At 40.0% G+C, this 20456-nt stretch overlaps 1 protein-coding gene across 2 annotated transcripts in view; it reads right to left on the reverse strand.

Moving 5' to 3' along the window:
- LOC125461153 (acetylcholinesterase collagenic tail peptide) overlaps window positions 1-20456 on the reverse strand; it is a 102553-nt gene that overhangs the window by 50129 nt on the left and 31968 nt on the right. For both annotated transcript variants that reach the window (XM_048549619.2, XM_048549628.2), the window contains 6 exons: window positions 18539-18637; window positions 14032-14076; window positions 13872-13898; window positions 9143-9214; window positions 5846-5908; window positions 305-331 (listed from right to left, as the gene is read on the reverse strand). In XM_048549619.2, coding sequence (XP_048405576.1) covers window positions 305-331; window positions 5846-5908; window positions 9143-9214; window positions 13872-13898; window positions 14032-14076; window positions 18539-18637 — 333 coding nt within the window. The remainder of the gene's footprint in view (window positions 1-304; window positions 332-5845; window positions 5909-9142; window positions 9215-13871; window positions 13899-14031; window positions 14077-18538; window positions 18638-20456) is intronic.

Below are 20456 nucleotides of genomic sequence, written 5' to 3' on the forward strand. Positions count from 1 at the left end.
AGAGCAGAGTGTCCTAGATTCAGGTATTGCGCCTACTTGGATAGCAAATTCTGTCCTCACTTATCAATCACTTGTAGCACAGGTAGCTGCACAAAAAGGAGGATTAATTATCCTGTCACTATTGTTGGGAGACTGAAATCAATATCAGCAGCATGCTCTAAACAAGGCAGAAAAGAACTAAACCCAGCACTGACTAGGGATGAGCTTCTTGGTCTATTTATCTGAGCTACACTGTTTTATCTATGGAGAACCTAAATATTAAGAGTTATAAGATTAGTTCATACATGTTTAGTGATTTACTGACCTTTTCACCTTTATGCCCCATCATACCCTGAAAAATGGAACACAAATGCAATGAATATTCATTTTCAGTCAAGGAATTTCACTGTAAATAGGGTCAAAAGCCTACAAACTTTATTGTTATTTCATGTGTACTGATGCACAGTTCGATCTTACGAATACAATTATTTAACACAAATCTATCAAATCAAACAAAGAACAACCTTGGTGGAAATCTGAAACAAAAACAGAAATTGCTGGAGAAAATCAGCAGCTCTGGCAGCAAGTGAGGAGAGAAAGCAGAACTAATGTTTCTGGTCCTGTGGCCCTTCTTCAGGCACTCGGAATTATCTCAGCAAATCGTGTGAACTGGGAAGCACTGCATTGTTTTCTCAGTCTTTCCCATTGGCCATGATGCCCATATACATTTCCTATCTGTGTGCCTGCATAGCGGGGAAGTTTATAAAGGAGTTAGAGTTTTAACTAGTAAATTTACATGTTGAAGTTTAAAATTGTTTACCTGTAAGCTACAGTGTATTTATTTGCAACAAATAGTCAATTTTGTTAAGTCAGAAACTTGATCTATACTTTGTCAACCTGGCCCTGAAGGACATGTAAGTTGGAAAATTCTGCATAATTTTAAAAACCTTTAACTTTTGTGATGACTCAGTGAAAGATGGAGCTTGATTTTTAGTGTGCTTCCCGAGTGAGGCGTGATACTATTAATTTACTGCCATCTGTAAACATGGATATACAATGCTATTCCATTATCAAAAGTTATTAATATGAATAGAGAAAAGCTGAGGTTTAAATCCAGATTTCTTGTGAGCACGACAATCCGAGGTTCGTACTATTAAACCAAGTCCCTCTTGTTATATTTAAACAAATGCAAAAGATTATCTGTGTGCATTTGTTTTACGAGTAATGGCTTTTGCAGAACCTAATGAGTTGTTTTGTTGAGGGATTAAACAAACAAGAGAGCTTTGTCACTAATGCTGCAATACTTGCATAATCCTTGATTAAAAATGCTCTATTTTTTAAAAAAATCAAATTTATTTCAGAATCAAAATGGAAACAGAAAACGCTGGAAAAATTCACGGGTCTGCAGCATGTTGTGTTTTTATTTCAGATTTTCAGAATCCATAGTTTATTACTATCATTCCATAAATAAATGAGAATAGCTTCACTTCAGACGATTTTTAAAAACCTCTAATATAACCTGCTAGTACTGAAATGCAGATCGATAGTTTCTAACGTAGCTATCATGCTGTTACTGGAAAGAATTTTATCTCCAGTCAGTAAAAATTCCAGCCAAATTCAAATTCTCTTGTATGAGCTGCATTATGGTTCAAGGACACTGAATATACAAGCTATTGGCATCGGCACTGACAGCCACTGTTAGCACAAAACATTCTAAAACTAATATCCAAACCCTTCCCCCATGTTAAATCGAAATGTTAGGTTATTAATAGTAAGATATCAGGGAGTTATTTGAAAACTGTAAGCTAATCTCAGGGTTCAGATGTCAGTCATAAATGTCTTGAATTGCACTCTCACAATTCATTACATCATCTGAACTCCATAATTGGATTTCAGCCTTGTTCTGTTTTAGTAACATAAAATATGTGTTATAATTATTAATTATCTTACTTGATTAGCATTAGCTAAATGTTGTCTCATCTTTGTGGATTGTTAATTCTGGCAATTTTTGTTTTAAAAAGTGATGTTGGCAGATTTGAAAGCTACCCCTTGTTTTTGCCAATGGCATAGTTCGTACAACAACCACGCTTGAGCCAGTTGTAGAACTAATTCCTGTGTAGCTCTTTTATGACATCATATTTTAATTAGCTTTCCATGTGCGTGTATATTAAAAAAAACTTCATTTCCATTTGACTTTAGGAACAAGTTGTCTTTTTCCATTATGTGCACTATAGATAGATTTCCGCACCATGTGGATGCCACTCAGCTGTGTGACAAGTAACTTTAGAGAGAGCTGCTATACCTGTCTCAAAAGAGCAGCTGTACATTGGCTTCATGGGTTTTGACTAAATGATCATTAATTTCCTCCTAATCCACCTTCTTGAATAAGTTATATAGAAATCACAAAATACTGTAATGTGTCGGTGGAAGTTCTGGCAAAAATTCAACAGACTACCGGATGACTCAGGAAATTCACTGGAGTATTTTGACCATTCAAGTTTGTTCAAGCCCAATTCTAAGATATATTCCCATATCACATCTCTTATCCATGATAATAACCGAGACAGTAGATTTTCTGTAAATCACTAATCCTGGTTTTGCTCTATGGAATAAAGAACTGGGCAGTCAGTTTGAAATTAAACTAAATTAGAGTAGGAATGATGTACGTAATAAGTCTGTTCCAGTTCTTATTGAAATGTCAGATTATTCTATGATTTGAGTACTTAAAGTACACAGTCACGAATGCAGCAGTGAGAGAAGCTGCATTTTTAAATTAGATATTAAACCTAATCCAGTGATCGAACATAAAAGTGTTCAAAATCCCATGATACTCTTGGAAGAGCAGGGAGATTCCAACAATCCTCCCTTGAGCACCGCTCAGTAACAAATTAATTGATTGTCCTATTAGTTGCATTGTTCTGTACACATATGCAACTGTCATCAATGCAGTTCAAAGTGCTCCATTCTATGTGAACTGCTATGATGCGGTATGGTAATATATAGCTGCAGCTCTGTTTTGTTCATTTGTGCCAAATGCAAACTTATTTCCAATTGGAAACAATTGATTGTGAGTTATTTTTGCTGCTTTTGTAAGTTTTTTTTAAAATCTGTCAGAGTAGTGTGAGTAGTCACATTAAATTTGTGTTTCTGTAACTACTGAGTTCTGGGTGAGGAAGAATTTGTCTGCAAGTAATGCCAGAAGTTGTACAATGAGGAAAACCAAATCCACAGCTAAGGTGGCTGCATTTTGCTGTTGTGATTCATTAATGCACAACATTGCTGCCATGAGAAGCAACGCTTGATGTAGACAATGAGTGCTGCAATATTGGAATCAGCTATTGTCAGCTTATAACCTTGGTTGGAGACAATATTTTCTGGGGTTAGGATTGGGACCCTGATCTTTCTAAGGACATTTAACAAACACCAGCTGATTCTGAAGATTAGCTGAGACAGCCTTTCCCTAATCATTAGCTCAGCTTCTACTCCCATTGTACTGCATTAAGTAGAGGTGGCAAGACTTTGATTTGGTTTATTATTCTCACAGTAAAAAGTTATGTGCAGTACAGGCAGATTATACCATACAAGGTACATAGGGTAATTGAACAGAGCAAAGAATACAATGTTACAGCTGCAGAGAAGGCGCACAGACAATGAGATCAACAATTAAATTTAAAATTTGAGAAGTCCAGTCAGAAGTCGAGTAAAAATGAGGAAGAAGTTGTTCTTGAATCTGTTTGTATGTGTATACAAACTTTTATATCTTCTGCCCAGTGGAAGAGGGTGGAAGACAGAATAACCAGGGTGGGAGGGGACTTTGATGATGTTGCTTGCTTTTCCAAGGCAATGGGAAGTATAGATGGGACCGATGGACAGCGAAGGCTGGTTTGCGTGATGGATTGGGCTATGTTCACAACTCTCTGTAGTTTCTTGTGGTCTTGGGAACAGCAGTTTCCAAACCATGCTGTGATGGTTTCTATGGTGCATCTATAAAAATTTGTAAGAATCCTTGTGGACACGCCAAATTTCCTTAGCCTCCTAGAGAAACAGAAATGTGTTGTGCTTTTTTTTGACCTTTGCATCAGTTTGGGAGGGACCGGGAAAGATTGTTGGTAATCAAAAGGAGGACTTGGGCAAAATTTTGTTTGTGTGTTAAGAGGGGCGGCAACCTCACATCAGCAGTCTGTGGGAATCGGTGCCACATCTTTCAGTGACAAGCTCATTGGTTGTTGCAGGAGTAGCACATGCTTTTACACTGACTGGCTGACCACAGGAATTGCCAGCTGAAGGGCCAACAAATCAGTTAACTCTGCCTCAGAGACAGTAGGAACTGCTGATGCTGGAGTCTGAGATAACAAGGTGTGGAGCTGGAGGAACACAGCAGTCCAGGCAGCATCGGAGGAGCAGGAAAGCTGATGTTTTGGGCCTGGCCCCTACTTCAGAAATGGGGGAGGGGAAGGGGGCTCTGAAATAAATCGAGAGAGGAGGAGGCAATGATAGAAAGTGGATAGAGGAGCAGATATGTGGAGAGAAGACGGACAGATCAAGGAGGCGAGCATGAAGCCAGTACAGGTGAGTGTACGTAGAGACTTGGAGTGGGGGTTGGTCAGTTGAGGGAAGGTGGACAGGTCAAGGAAGCAGGGATGAGGCTAGTAGGTAGGAAGTTCGGGTGGGGGTTGACCAGTGAAGTGGGAGGAGCAGATAGGTGGGAGATGGACAGGTCAAGGAGGCAGGGATGAGATGGGCTGGTCTTGGGATGAGGTCGGGGTGGGGAGATTTTGAAGCTTGTAAAGTCTACCTTCCTCTCCCCCATTTCTTTCTTGTTCCTCTGTTGCTGCCTGGCCTGCTGTGTTCATCCAGCTCCACACCTTCTGAACTTGGTTAACTCAATGGGTCCATTGGGAGCAGTGGTCAGTTGTGGAACTGCATGTGGCAGAGTGCCACAGAAACACACCTCCCTCCCAATGAAGTAAGTGGCTTTGGAGACATAAATTGCTTTGATGTCTTCATTTCTACTGGGGCTACCCCCAAAGGACAAAGAGTTCCTAAATAGGAAGGCCCTCCTCCAAGCTAGCTCAGAGGGTGTATTTGATTAACTTGTATTTTCCTCACAAAGCAGAAAGTCCACCCATTGTAAAATGCCAGAGGGTGGAGGTAGGGGAAGAGGCTTTTAATTCTCCGCCTTTGACAACAGATGGTTCACATTCCACAATCCCTTGCCATTTTACAGGCCCCACCATAAACCACCAGTCCCAGAGGACTGATAAAATTCCACCCTTTGTGATCTTTAGATGAAATGTCACTCAAAACTTTCCTACTGCAGATGATAATCTGGATTTAGTGTTATAATGACAATTAGCAAAACTTCATGTACTTTAATGTGTATATATTTATGGAAATATAAATGAGGTGTTCTGTAACCAAATAAAATCTGATGTATTGACTTTAATTAAAGTTACAGATGAACAATTACATGAAGTGAGGGATAGTTTACAGCCTAAATTACATCGACTGAAAAGCATTTATTCTTCCATTAGCCCAGATAAGGAAACAGCTGGTCAACATGCTGAAAGGCAAGACTCTTTCCTTGGGCAACTGTTCATGAACTGATGCTGTGTATGTAAAGACACTCTGATCCATACGGAATAAAGGCTTGATTACCGGAAAAGTCAAAAGCAAAAAACAATGAGAATTATTGGAGGAACATTCATCTTGGCGGTATCTTACCTGATATTAATTAATGTGTTGGACCCTGCAAAATCTAGTTCAGTTCCAAACCGCCAGAGATATTTGCTTTCTTTTAGTTGCTCAATACTGTGCTAAGCATTTCTGCCATTAACAGGCACACACAGGAGGTGCAGATACAAACCTTAGGGCCCATTGGTCCTCTTGCACCTGGCAATCCCATTAATCCTTGATCACCCATTTCACCCTTAAATTAGAAAACAGAAATTAGTCATTCTAATTAATACCAAACTGCTGGACAATATTTTTAAGTAATTTCTTTGTAACAAAGTAGAATCATATCAAATGATAGAATCACAGACTTTTACAGTGCAGATGGAAGCCGTTAAACCCATTTGCGCCCGTACTGGCTCCCAAAAAGAGATACCCAGCTAATCTCACTCTTTGTGGTTTTCCTGTAGAAAAGAATCTTCAAGTCTCATGATGATGCTGGGAATAGTGGGCCTTGATTTGCAGTGCTGTATCCTGGTGGGTCATAACATTAGAAAGATGATCCTCTGCCTTTAGAGCTTGCATTGGGTGGGTGTGTTGCAACTTCCTCCATCTAGATCCATGATTCCATTCCATATGACCTTTGGGGTGACCTGGTGCTGCAGGTATTGCTCATTCAGTTGCTGGTGCAATTGGGGGTGGTGTTCCTTCTACTCTCCGTCTCATCAGAAATAGAAAATGGAGCTTTACTGAAGATTGGCAACAAGGAAGTGGATCTGAAGGTGTCTGATGTGCTAAAAAGTGAATTGCCTTTGAAGAAAATGGCAATCACTTGACAAGCAGTGAAAGCAGTCTCAAGTAGAAGAAATGATTCAAACATCAGCCTCTGGAGATTTGAAATGCAACTGATCAAAGCCTTCCCAAATTGCCAGTTCCAGTCAGAAAGCTCTTCCTGCTCTACCCTAGCCTCAGTGGCCCTGGTAAGGTACAGATACAGTGAGCACTGTTGCAAAAGAAGGAATTAGCAGTTTGCAAGGATCTAAAGATCTTTTTAATTTCCTGCATGGCTTTCTTGTCAGATTCATTGACGTTCCCCACTGGCCTTGGAATGATTTTCTGGTGGTCTTTCTTACCCTGCAAATAGCAAAACCTGCCTTCAATGATTGGGAAGATCTTGCCTGGTATGATTACATTTTTTGCTGTTAATAATAGTGACGTTTAAAAAAAGGACTTGCCCAAAATGGATGCCTGGAATAGAAACAGCAGTGTGTCATTTCAACTGAATTTGGTTCTGTAATTGTTAATACTTTGTTTGCTTCTTAATCATGCTACTTCTTTCTACCTCATCAAATCTAAATTACTGTGCCACTGGTTTGAGGATTAGCATTGCTACACTGTCAGGTAGGGGACAGGGTCCCAGTACAATGATTATCATTCTCTGCACTCACCACAGTAAGAAAACTAGTCTGTTCATGAATTCAGCATATATTATTTGAAATAACAAAAACTTGATATTGATCCAATTCCTGCCTTAACTCTCTTAATTTCATAGAATTGCAGACATTTACAGTACAGAAGGGAGTCATTTTGGTCCATTGTCTCTATGCCGACAAACAAGCGGGTAGCCATTATCCATAATAATTCTGTGAGTCAACCTAATCCCACATTCCAGTTCTTGGTCAGCAAGATCAGGCACTTCCAAGCACATATCCAAAATAATGCTGTGGCAGGCAATGAATTCTAAGCCCTATCACTTCTCCGCAATTCCCTTCTAATACTTCTATTAATTATTTGAAATCTTTGGCTGTGTTTATTGACCTCCCTTCTAACAGAAAAAGGTTATTTTAATCCACTCCTATTAGGTACGTCCGAATTTTACATACAATTAAATCTTTCATCAACTTCCTATCTTCCAAAAAAATCCAACACAAACCTATTCAATCTTTGCTCATAGCAAAAAATTCTTGTTTCCTAATGACATCTTTGTAAGTCTCCTCTTTACTTCCTCTGGTGAGGACAACCTTCCTGTAACATAGTGACCAGAACTGTATGCAGTACAGTATTCTAGCTGTGGTTCAGCACTTATGGCGGTCTATATATTTCTAGCACAGCCTTTATGTTCTTATATGCGAAACCTCAGCATATAAAGGAGAAGAATTCATATTCCACGTGTACCATTTTGTCCACTTGTCCAGCTACCATCAGGATTGTATAGAGTGTTGTTCCAAGGGCTCTATAGTTTTCTCAACGTTCTGGCATTTACTAAGTGTGTTCCGTAGCTTATTTACCATCCCAACTGCAATACCTCTCATTTCTTCAATTTGACACATCTATATTGACAAGTCATTTGGTATTTCCTTGCAGCCTACAGATGACATGGCTATTTTTTAATTCATCTGAAAACCCTTAATCACATTCTTACATTTCAGTTTGAATCAGTGATATATACTATTGAAAATCAAGATGCCTCATTCTGTGGAAACCCCACTGGAAAGAAGGCTTCCTATCACAGAATCATCCAATAATCATCTTTTATTTCCTTTCCTAAGGTAATTTTAAATCCAAATTGTCACTTTTCCTTGGATTCTGTGGGTTTTTACTTTTCTAATCAATCTGCTAACCTCATTAAAATCCTTATTCAAATTCACATAGACTGTATCACATGTGCTATTCTCAATAACCCTTGTTGTTATCTCCCCAAAACATTTCAGTTAACTTAGTTAGAAAGAACCTTTCCTGTTCTAAATTAATCCAGGTCTTTCTAAATAATGATCACTCAGAATCTTCCCAATAACTTGTCCATTGTTGAGATTGGGATGACTGAACTCCAATTATCCTTTGTCCCTTCTTTTACATAATACTCCAAATGTTCTGGCACCTTGCCCATAGCCAGAGAGAATGAGAAAATGATGATCAGCATTTCTATTATTTCCACCCTAGGTTTAAGCAGCAGAATGCATCTGAAAAGTATCATTGCAAATGTGTTGCACTGCCTTTGACAACTAATCAATCAGAGCACTGAACACGTCACTAATTAAGCATTAAACTTAAAACAAGTTCCCACACAGTCCAAAGTCTACTTTGAACAATTTTCATGTTGGCTAAGTGCCAATGACCCAGTCAGCTATTTTGTAAAAAATAAAAGAAGTTGGTGTTGTATACATTAGCTCAGCAAATTTTTGCTTGTTATTGGCCAGTAAATGCATTCATTTGTGTAATTCACCATTTAAGAAAGAAATAGATTAATAGACACTAAAGGCATCAAAGCATATAGAGAAAGAGCAGGAGAATGGTGCTAAGATACTGGATCAGTCATGATCGCATTGAGTGTTGGAGCAAGCTCAATGGGCCTGATGACCTAATTCTGCTCTGATTTTCTATGTTTCTATGATAAATTTAAGTTCATTTATAAATTGGAAGCAGTTGGATCTGTTTTAATCTACGACTGTGTTCAATGAGACTGACAGTCTGGAAACTCAACAGTTCTTACCTTGGGCCCAATTGGTCCTGGTGAGCCTGCAGGCCCTGGCAGTCCATGGTGGCCTGGTAACCCTGCTCTCCCCTTCAAAATAAATATTAAGTAACTAGTCAGATCTCTTGATTTGAAACAAAGTCAAGAAAAAATAGTCACACTTACATCTTTGAGTGCACACCGTTCACTTTGAATGAACGACTATCAATAGTTAAGAATCAGTGTGTTTGTTTACCAAACAGAGAATGTATCAAACTAAGTGTAAATAATCATAACAAACCCATTCAAACATATTATGAGATGTCTCTGGGGCAGGTGAAACTTGACGTGTGCCATCTAGTTCAAAGATAACAACATAACCATTGTACCATAAAAGCCCCTTCATGCTAAGTGTGATATTGTTGCAAAAAGTCAGCAATTCATGCCCATCAGCTGTGAGGTAAATAGAATGCTGAATCATACTGCTAATTCAATACGACACAAGTTAAATGATTTTGTGGTAAAACAATACAATGTTCTGTCAAGATAATAAAGTGTGAAGCTGGATGAACACAGCAGGCCAAGCAGCATCTCAGGAGCACAAAAGCTGGGTCTAGGCCCGAAACATCAGCTTTTGTGCTCCTGAGATGCTGCTTGGCCTGCTGTGTTCATCCAGCTTCACACTTTATTATCTTGGATTCCCCAGCATCTGCAGTTCCCATTATCACTGATACAATGTTCTGTCAAATTGTAATTTGAACGTGGTGTCCAGTTTTAAGACACGTGGAAATTATTCACCATTGAAGATGGTGCTGAAAAATCCACAAGACTGGTTCTTATAAATTTTGCAATTATTTTTGAGTAAAGAGGGAGTTGTATCGAGTTCTCAGGTGTAATTTTCCTCATAAGGCCGAATCAGTTTTCTATTTGATTCTTACCAAGCTTGCTGCATTAGTTGGTGTTTCAGCCCTCATGGTGAGAATCATGTTTGATTTCTGCCTAATCTTACCACGTGCTATTCCCGGAGAAGCATTTCACTCAGCGGAGATACCCCCTACGACCAGCATCCATCTGCATCTTCTTGCAAAACCCATATGGTACCTGCAAGAGAGCTGGCCTCTGGAAGCTGTGCTGCTTGGCTGTGCAAAGTGTCGGGAAAGACATTGGAGAATGGTGCTAAATTTCTCTGAGGGCCCTTGATGAAGGAAGGATCGGGAGGAATTTTCTTCCCAAAGGTCTGGCAGCAGTGGCTATGCCACCCGTCCATGCCAGCCTGGTTGGAGATCATCACCCAGGTGACTACTAGCTCCAAAGTGAGAAGCACTGGGGAGCAGTGCAGGAAGGACAATGGTTTTGTCAGCTTTGCCAGGGTATAACTCTGTTCGCTGTTCCCTCACTTTCTATCCCTGCAACTGTACCCACCTCCAACAAACACTCATGCTCTGATACCCTCTGTTGCATGTAATACATTCCCTCACTCGCTTTCGCTGATCCCTCCCAATTCTCCCATACAACAAACTTGTGTCTTACACATTCAGTACCTTTGTGTCATTAAGGAGAAGACATCTCACAACAGGGCAGAGCAACATAGAACAGGGAGGCGGGGCGCTGGGTATCTATGTCTTCATGCCCTCTGAGGAAAACATACTCGCTCTAGAAGCAGAGGACAGGGACTGCTCCTGAGGGGATGGGGAGACATCTATGACCTCAAACCTGAGAAAGTAATACTTGTCAACCTCTCAACTGTCACATTAACTAGGCATCGGACACCACACTAGTCAAAGGCCATGGTGCCTTCTGCCTCTTGTGTCTTGCAGGTGGACTCATGCTCCCAAGGAGCAGCTTACCTCCCCAGAGACGGTGCAAACACATTGGAGGCTCCATCTTCTAACCTACCTGTAGTTGAGGACTGTCGGAGACCAGGCACTTGCTCAGCCCCCAATAGGACAGTGTCCTGTGGTATAAAACAATGAGGCACTTCATTCAGCAGCACAGGGAAGTGCAGCAGTAGGCATCCGGGAGACATGGACCCTGATTGCTGAGAAGCTGGAGCGATGCAGCCGGTCCTGCGACTGTCTGACTGTGTGTTACATGGATAGGTTGGCAGCACCCTCAGGGACCACTGGAGAGTCAACAGTATACCGGCACTCCATCAGTCCATGCACTGGTCTTCAAGACCAAAATTAGGGTGAAAGGGTGAGGACGAAGCTTTGGCCCTAATCCAGATGGACCCTTCTCATGGTGATATGGTGATATCACAACGCACCCAGCTGGAGGAGGAGGGCCCCTCAATAGTCTCCAATCACTGTGGAGGTAACCGGGCCCTCCACCTCCACACTGCCTCACACCAATCCCCGCCCTTCAACCGTTGGATGTTCCAAATGAGGAGGTCAACTTTGCTTGGACAAGACCACCTTCAGCATGTCTGACCTATCCAAAAACAAATACCCCATGGGGTCACCTGCCCAAATCTCCAGGGCCAACAAGTTCCTGTGCGGGGCAGGGTCCTTCCATATCATCTGCAGTGCGGGGTAGCTCAATGCATCACAGCGGGATGGAGGGGAGGAAAAGCAAAACCAATGGCTTGTGGGTACAATAGCTGGCAATGTTCTGCAAGCAGTTTGCTTTCCACACATTCCTTCGCGCACAATGTTATGTAATTTTTAAAAAAATTTACTTCCATTTCACATTCATGTGCTTGGCCCTGTCTCTGTGTTGACTCTAGATGCTCCTTTGTACCTTGTGGCATCACTCCGTGGGTATGAACAAGGCACAATGGTTGGGGTTATGTGATGAGCACTCAAATACATAAATGTGGGATCTGGGTAATAATGTGTGTGCATGGCATCACTCAATCTGACAATTATTCACCTGCCCCCTCATCATTGCTCACAGTTTGGCTGGCAGAAGCCTACATCTGAGGGACAGTGACAGTGACAGTAGTAACAGGGAGGTGTAGCACACTAATGATCAATACTGTAGGATGGGCAGGGAGCATGAACCCTTATTGCCTCTGTTGGAAAGATATCATGTGCTCAGGCCAATGTCGTTCCCATGTGAGTGTCCAGTGACTGGCTGCAAATACAGGCCCCTCCCTCACAAGTTGGCAGCCATTGCAAGGCACTTTGTGGCCTCTCTCCACAACATTGTGTTCTATCCATGTGTATTACGATTCGAAAGACAGCGAGTGCGTTTGTTTTGCCAGTGATTTCCAGCCTTGGCGTTAACACTTTGTTGAGACCCCCACCATCAGCCTCTCCTTTCTCGGTGCCATTCTGTTAACACCACAGACTTCACATTTCTTCAGATCATCAGCATGTACCTACGCCTGCAACTGCCTACCTGTAGCCCCCACTTCCCACAGATCCCCCTGCCTTTCTGTTGGTTCAAGTGACAGGATGACTATGGCTGACCATTTCACGTGAACAGACCCTGTCAGTATCTGCTCTCACCTGCTCAGACCCCTGGTTGGTGGGCACACATGTGCCGCAACTCCTGGATTGAAGCTGAAGGCAAACGGCTGACTGCGATTGGCTCCCTGTTCAATGCCACCCGACTGGATGCCAAACCATGGCCAAAACACAGGACTGGCTTGAGACGCTGCCATTGACTGACTGTGATGGACTCCCCTGGCTGATGGATGTCCTCATGGACTTTGTGGCAGGCTACTTTTTTCAGACCTTTTGGATATCTTGAACTACTTGCTGTGAACATACTGTGCTTGATATGAACACTGAGGCCATACAATATGGGTGCTAGGGTGACATGGCACGCCAATATACGTCCCCTTGACTGTGGACTGCTGTACAGCATGGCCACCTGCCTTATTGTATGGCTGCACCAACTGTCAAAGCTAGACAAGCATATTGTGAGAGTGCCAGTCGGCACTTGTTGAATGTGTGCTGAAAAAGAGCATGGCAGCAACTCTACTAGACAGCCTGGATCACTGTGTAATGGGTGCCAGTCCCTGGGTGGGGTCTATACCCAATATATTGCTGGTGTGCCCTGCTAGACCAATCTATCCTTGGATGGCACGCTGCCTGTGCATTGCAGGAATCCAGGATGTTGGCAATGTTTTCCTCCAAGTGGAGTGCCAATATCTATGATAGATGGCTACATGTCGCAGGTGGCTCTGCAGTTTGGCTGTGGGCATGATGGACGTTGTTCAGAGGAAGTCACGTGTTGAACCCGCTATGAGTCCACTCTCGTTTCCATGTCAGGTTTTTCCTGACAGCTAGTTCATCTGATGAGTTTAGTAAGATCCCATCCCATGACAAATTGAGGTTTTAACAAGACATTTAACAATGATAAATGTCAACTGGTAACTCAGTGGTGCCCAGCAAGAATATCACCTTACCACTTGAGAAAACAGTGTACAAGATACATTGTGATGATCTGGATATCAAGATGGACCTCACTGAACATCTCACCATAGCTCACATCAGTCAGAGCATGGGATGCTTCTGCCAATTAAGGTTGATTCATTGTTCATTAATTGAATAAATTCTACAAAATGATACTGAGCCAATTTACAAAATGAAAATTCAAGTGAAAATGAAATGTGGAGCAGCATTAATAATTGGGAGTTCTGCATTCCACACTGCGCTTTATAATTTAAGAGGAAGATGGGATAATAACTTCAGCAGCATTAGGTGAAGCATTAATACAACGTCACAGCATATTTTATCTTCGATCATTTTTAATTTCCAGTGATAGAGGGATCACAAAAATTATGAAAAATATTGGTGTTGGCTTTGGCCATACTCACTTTTCTTCCGGGCCTTCCAATTTCTCCCTAAAACAGACAGAAACACACATGGTTCATACACATTTCTCGCGCTGAATTTGCAAAGTGATGTCTGCAACAATGTACATTCCAGAAGGGTGAGCATAACAAGTTCAGACAGAACATATGTCATGATACTCACATTCTCACCTTTTGGTCCCCTAATCCCTGGAATTCCGGGTGGACCCTGTCAATTAAAATAAGAGCATCATGACATTCTGATCAATTTTCAGATATGAGGGAAATATCACACACAACACCTATATGTTTAAAAACCAAAAGAACTGCGGATGTTGTAAATCAGGAACAAAAACAGAAGTTGCTGGAAATGCACAGCAGGTCTGCCAGCATCTGTGAAGGAAAATCAGAGTTAATGTTTCGAGTCTGGCTTCTGAGGAAGATTCACTGGATCCGAAACATGAACTGTGATTTTTTTTCTTCACAGATGCTGCCAGACCTGCTGAGCATTTCCAGCAACTTTGTTTTTGAGTCTGAATGCTTAACCTTTCCAAATCTATTAGTTTATTTTATTTGAACTATAATAATCACATTTGGGCTAATTTTTAGTAGAAAGAAATGTGAAGAGAAAGGAAAGTTAAGACCTATATCGTCTGACAGCTGAATACCATAATGGTTACTAATAAAGGTAAAGTTTGTTGTGTTAACAAGGGCACCAAATTTTTGGGAATTCTCAAAATACAAAGGAGCAGAATACACATCTTGCCTACAGAGACCCCGAAGACCCCAATTCCAAGATTGTGGACCATTTGCAAGATTTCCATATCTGTACATGCATATTGGAAGTGTTTGTTTGGACAAAAAGAATGGAAGTTAGAGTCATGTCTCATCAGGTCCAGATCCTCACTGATTTTGAGCGTGAGGTTAAACACAGGAACAAGAGTGGCTCTTTAACTCTTTGAGTCTATTGCACCATACAATGGTTCCTGAGCAGTTTTTTTCAGTATTTTCTCCAGCTTTAAGGCAAAAACCATTCCAGTTAATTGGTTAAACCATCTTGTCAGTTTCGATGAACACATAAGAATTACACTTCAACATTTGTTCTCAGGCAAGTTAATTACCTGACAGTTTCCTTTTAATTTCACAATTTAACAATTTACTTTTTATACCTGTATAAATATTATCATCAATCCAAATAATTTCCTCTAGATTTTCAGCACTAAAGACAATGAGCAAAGCCTATAATTTAAAATTCTGCATTATCCTTTAATTTTAACCTCTTTGAGACTTGGACTGAAGCAGCAACTAACTGAATGGGCTTAATTACAAACTAACATAATCATATCTCGGACATCCTTATTAGTGCTTACTGCTTTCCAATGACCATCCTCTGTCCACTATTTAACATTAACCTGTTTTTAAGAAATCCACTGAATCAACATGGCAAGGGCCATGCACATATGTGGTCCAGATTATTATTGTTGAGGTGAGATGCTTACGAGGGAAATCTTCCATACTCAGCTGGCCACTTATGGAAATGACCTCTGACTGCATGATTTTCCATGAGAGTGGAGGAATGGGATTTGGAAGCAGGTACAGAGGTGGCAGAGTGGAAGAATGCTGTAGTGAGCTATGGTAGACCTGCTTCAGCTCATTTGTATAAAGCTGATATGCCCTCACATCCCACTTGCAACCCCCATATCACCTCCATAGTTACTCACCCAGTATCCACTATGGGCAGACTTAAGAGGCAGATGAGGATGAAATCAAATTAAACTTCAACTTACTACTCTGCAAAAATCTGGCCCGACTACTAAAATCAGTGATTTTTTAACTTGTCTGATTTAAATTATTTTAAAATTGTGTCTTTCGAAATATAAAATCTGGAAATTTGTAAGAATTTATTCCTGGGATAGGGGCATCATTAAAAAAAGCCAGCACTTATTGCCCAGTCCTAATTGCATTAGAGGTGGTGGCAGTAGACATTGACTTGACCTACTGATGTTGCTACAGTGAAAATATACCCACAGCGCTGTTAGGTAAGGAGTTTCAGAATATTGATGCAGCCATGATGAAGGAATAGCGACATACTTTCAAGTCAGGATTCTGTCATGATAGACTTGGGAAAATATGCTGATACTTGAGCTCCACTGCTCTGAGAATCATCACAAAAGTTAAAGATTCAATCAAATTATTCAAACTCCCCAAGTATCCTGCCTGATGACCTCAAGTTAACCAAAAACACTGAGCAGGCTTCTACATGTAACAAGAAGCTACTACTTATTGTGAATAAATTAGTTCTAATCACAGGAAAAGAAACTATGAATGATCAACCTGCAACACTCTAACTGAAACTCTACCCCTTCTTAAACCCTATACATATATAGAGACACAGAGACAAACAAAAAATATCGATGTTACGTGTAGAGAATAAAATATTAGGAGAGCACAACTCAATAGAACCAATCCACAGGTTTCAATGAGGTGGCCTTTTGCTTCTTTTGAGTTTTTCTGATCTCCAATCTTCTTTGTTCCAAGTCCTCTCAGTTCTGTACTGAAGACAAGGCTTTTGGCACACTAACTTTTCAGTCTCTCACTGGTTAGAAGCAGCAGCTTATAGTCAAATGGAAAGTCAAAATACCCAGCTATCTTCATTTTTTGATATTTCTTTGTAAAGAAAGAGAGGATGTTCACTTTTCATGGGCTTTCTGCCATTGTATAATTCATACACAAGCTTCTGTTCTGAGCATTGTTGTTGTGTTGAGCATCCTTGAACAACAACAACAGGTTCTTATTTTAAAATAAGTCAACAGACTGAGTCTGAGCAAAACTGCTCTGAACACACCCTCATTGTCAAGGACTGTCTTGTTAATTATAAATCTGTCTATTTCAGCCTTCTTCATAATGAATACCCCAACCTCAACAGCCCTCTGCAATAAAGAATTCCACAGATTCACTACCATCAGAGAAGAAATTCACTAAATGTCTTCAGTAGCCAACCCCTTATTCTGAGACTATATCCACTAGTCCTAGAATCTCCTCAATGATAAAAAGAACTCTCTGCATCTACACTATATAACCCTCAAAGGAGGTTGTATAGTTCATTAAGATTTCCTGTCATTTTTCTAAACCTCAATGAATACAAGCCCAGCCGAGTCAACATCTCACAAGAAAATCCTTCAAAATCTGGGATCAACCCAGTGAACTGTCTCTGGACTGCTACAATGCCAATGTATCTTTCCCTAGATAAGGGGTACAAAACTGTTGACAGTGTTCCATTTCATTGCATTTAAATAGTAAAATCTGCAGTTATTTGGAAAGTAAAGGCACATTCAAAATGATACAGGCTGAGGAGCCTGGAGTCATAAACTGAAGATAACCTAGCACTACCACTAGCAGGAGAGTGTAATTAAAATACGATGCAAAAAGATAATCTTTTGCTCATTACATTCCATATGTAGCACCTCAGGAAATCATAGACAGATTTTTTAAAAATCATACAAACTTAAAGGTTGCATTATTGTTAGAGAATTCATCCTTTGACTCCTGAACCAATGATTACTAAATAAAACTGTTATCGTATGGACATCAACACCGAGCAATATTATGTATTTAGTGCATACCATCACGCAACACATTAGCCCTTTGGGCTCCGTCCCTAAATATCAAGACACAAAATATTTTACATGTAAATTGTTCAGCAAAAGACAATTTTTAAAATCTCATTTTTAATGTGGTTACAGCATCAGGGAAAATTCCTGAATTGGAAATTTATGGTGGGAAATATTTCATTGCATATGATTTACTTCATTGCAGAAATACTGTTCATATCCGGCTCTTTTATTCTTTCAGGTCCTAATTCTTTCCTTTGGATTCTCCATACATGGACGTATATCATAAAGTCATTATTATTCTGTTGATGTTTGCACTGTGCTCCGTGTATATCATTTTCATTTTACTGTTTATATCAAATATTCTCAAAGTCTTCAAGCAGGAATTGCAGCTACTGCAAAAAGCATCAAACTTTTAATGATTGAATTGTTCATGTAAGTCCTTTGTGAAAGAGAAGTGTACAATTTAGGCATAAAGTTTCCTTACTGATGAACAGAAATGTTGAATTAGTTTTGGTACCTTTGTCATTTAAGTAACTCTAAACACAGGGTCCCATTTCATTTTTTAAATTATTGTTCAGAAGTGAAAGAAAGACCAGATCCTAAATATGTGTTGTGGGTTAGTGAAGCAAAGTTCACTCATCAACCTTCAGTCAGTTTGTACACACGTCAATTTCCACCAATTGTACATTTTAAACCCAGGAGGTCCAAGCACCCACTGCTCCTTGATAGGCCACTTTAATATTGGATTGAACATGTGGGTTTAACCTCCATACTGCAAACATCTCTAAATAGAACTGATAATTTTAAAGCAACAGCTATAGTTGTCTGACATTGCGCAGTTTTGATATGATTTAATAATATTGAATAACATTGATTTCAAATGATCAAAAAGGTTACCATCTTCACTTGCTGACAAAAAAAAATCTGCCTGGGACTGGGGTAGAGAAAAGGGCTCAGTGAAGCTGAAATCAAACACCAGCAAATTGCACTATTTTCAAATATAGCAGTACAAATTCTAGCTGAGACCAGCAAAGTTTGAGATCTTGAAGTTTATCCAAAAGTATCTATTAAGCTTACCTGGGGGCCTGGTGGTCCAGGAGGTCCAACTGATACTTTACATGAAGACTCAGTTGTCTTTATTTCCAATGGTAAATTCTTCAAATTTATTTCTTCTTGCTAAGAAATAAAAAAGATGACAGAAAATATCATTAATAAATTAATTTATTCAAGAAATGATTAGTCTAGTTACTCAAAGGTCATCCATTGCAATAACTACTTATAAAAGTTAGGATTGAAGGACATGGTGCAATACAGTGTAAATTTAAGAGGGAAGGGTGAGATCAGAGGCTGAGTTCTTTCCAAGAACTTTCCAACTCTTTTATATTATGAACCCAAGTTTAAAATTGACTCAATATGCATACAATTCTTCCTGTATGTGACTCAAACAATTCAAAACTCCCAAGTACAATAACACGAAACAAACACAGAATTTTGGAGAATCTCAGCAGGTCTGGCAGCATCTGTGGAGAGAGAAACAGAGTTAATGTTTTGAGTCCAGTATGACTCTCCTCTGTTCTGAAGAACTGTCATACCATAAGAAGCAGACTTACTGAATTTCACCAGCATTCTGTGTGTTTTTTTTTCAATTTCCAGCATTTGCAGTATTTACCTCTGTTTGGGACAATGATAGAAAACTTTTACTTGCTGCTAAGTAAGACACCAAGATAAAGGCATTGCAGCACTGGGGACTAGCAGCTTGAGAAAGGGAAGGAGAACTGGCAAGGAAAAATAAAGAGAAAGTGATTTGATCAACAGTCATTGGTTTTTGGCCATGGCTGTGACTAAATCACCCACACAAACAAAATGCTTACGAGTCCCTGTTCAGTGCTTGTTTACCAGTTAAGGTAAACTTTGTTCAACACGGCCTACTCTTCGCACACTGATACAAAGTATTGCCTTATGGAGAAATAAGTGTAATGGAATCCTAAATAGGAACCTCAATACAAGAAAATGTGGATTTCAAAACACATCCACACTTTTCAGATGACAAATACACTATCTAGAGCTGATGTAGATCACACAGGGTTGAATGTTTACTATTAATCCAAGCTGTGTCCTCTTTTCCCTGCATTAACTAGCAGTGAGGGCCTTTCTCTCTCTAATAAGAGGGCAGCTCTACGGTCTGGTAAGACTATGGAAACTTTATCTTTTGTATTGGTGCTTAACAGAACTTTGAAAGTATGCTATTCAGACAGCTGTAATGATGTTTTTAGTTCCAAGCTTTCGTTATGGCTTTGAATTCTGAGTCCATGCAGATCACATAAAGCCACATATAGTCAGGATAACGTGTGTATCTAACATAGCAGAGCATTGCTGAAAGTCTTCACGTAGATCCAGTGATCATTCATTTTAAAGCTCTATTCTCTTAACATGCCTCTTCCTATTAAAAAAAATGTTACAGCACAATGTTGAAACTCTACTGGAGAGGATAGTGTAGTAGTTTTATCCCTATAAACAATGTGTTTAGAGCATCCAGTAGCAAATTTACACTTGAATGTAAACATTTCAGTGTGGTTTTAGAAATTTATATTGCAAACTCAATCATTGGAAATCCAAGTGTAAAGGTCAGCAGGCCCTGCAAGATATGTAAAATGAAGACTTCCATATACACAGGGTTTTTCACAACTACCAGACACTCCAAGTATTTTACAGCCAATGATGTGCTGTTTGGGTAGTCACTAAACAATGTAGGAAATTCAGAAGCCAAATTGAGCAGAGTAAACTACGACAAACTACAGTGTAATAACTGTTGTAAGGGTGTAAAAGGGTTAATATTGAGGAATGTCTTAAACGTCTCTGCTACAATAATATTGTATGGGCAGAACCGCTTAGAGTCACAAAGGAGTGAGTGACCTAAATTTAGGACCTCCTCATAGTCACTGCAATGATGTCTTTTCTATCACTGTAATTTGTAACATTCTGCTGTGCTAGATGC

This window comes from Stegostoma tigrinum, chromosome 2 (genome assembly GCF_030684315.1).
Source record: "Stegostoma tigrinum isolate sSteTig4 chromosome 2, sSteTig4.hap1, whole genome shotgun sequence".
Classification (NCBI taxonomy): domain Eukaryota; kingdom Metazoa; phylum Chordata; class Chondrichthyes; order Orectolobiformes; family Stegostomatidae; genus Stegostoma; species Stegostoma tigrinum.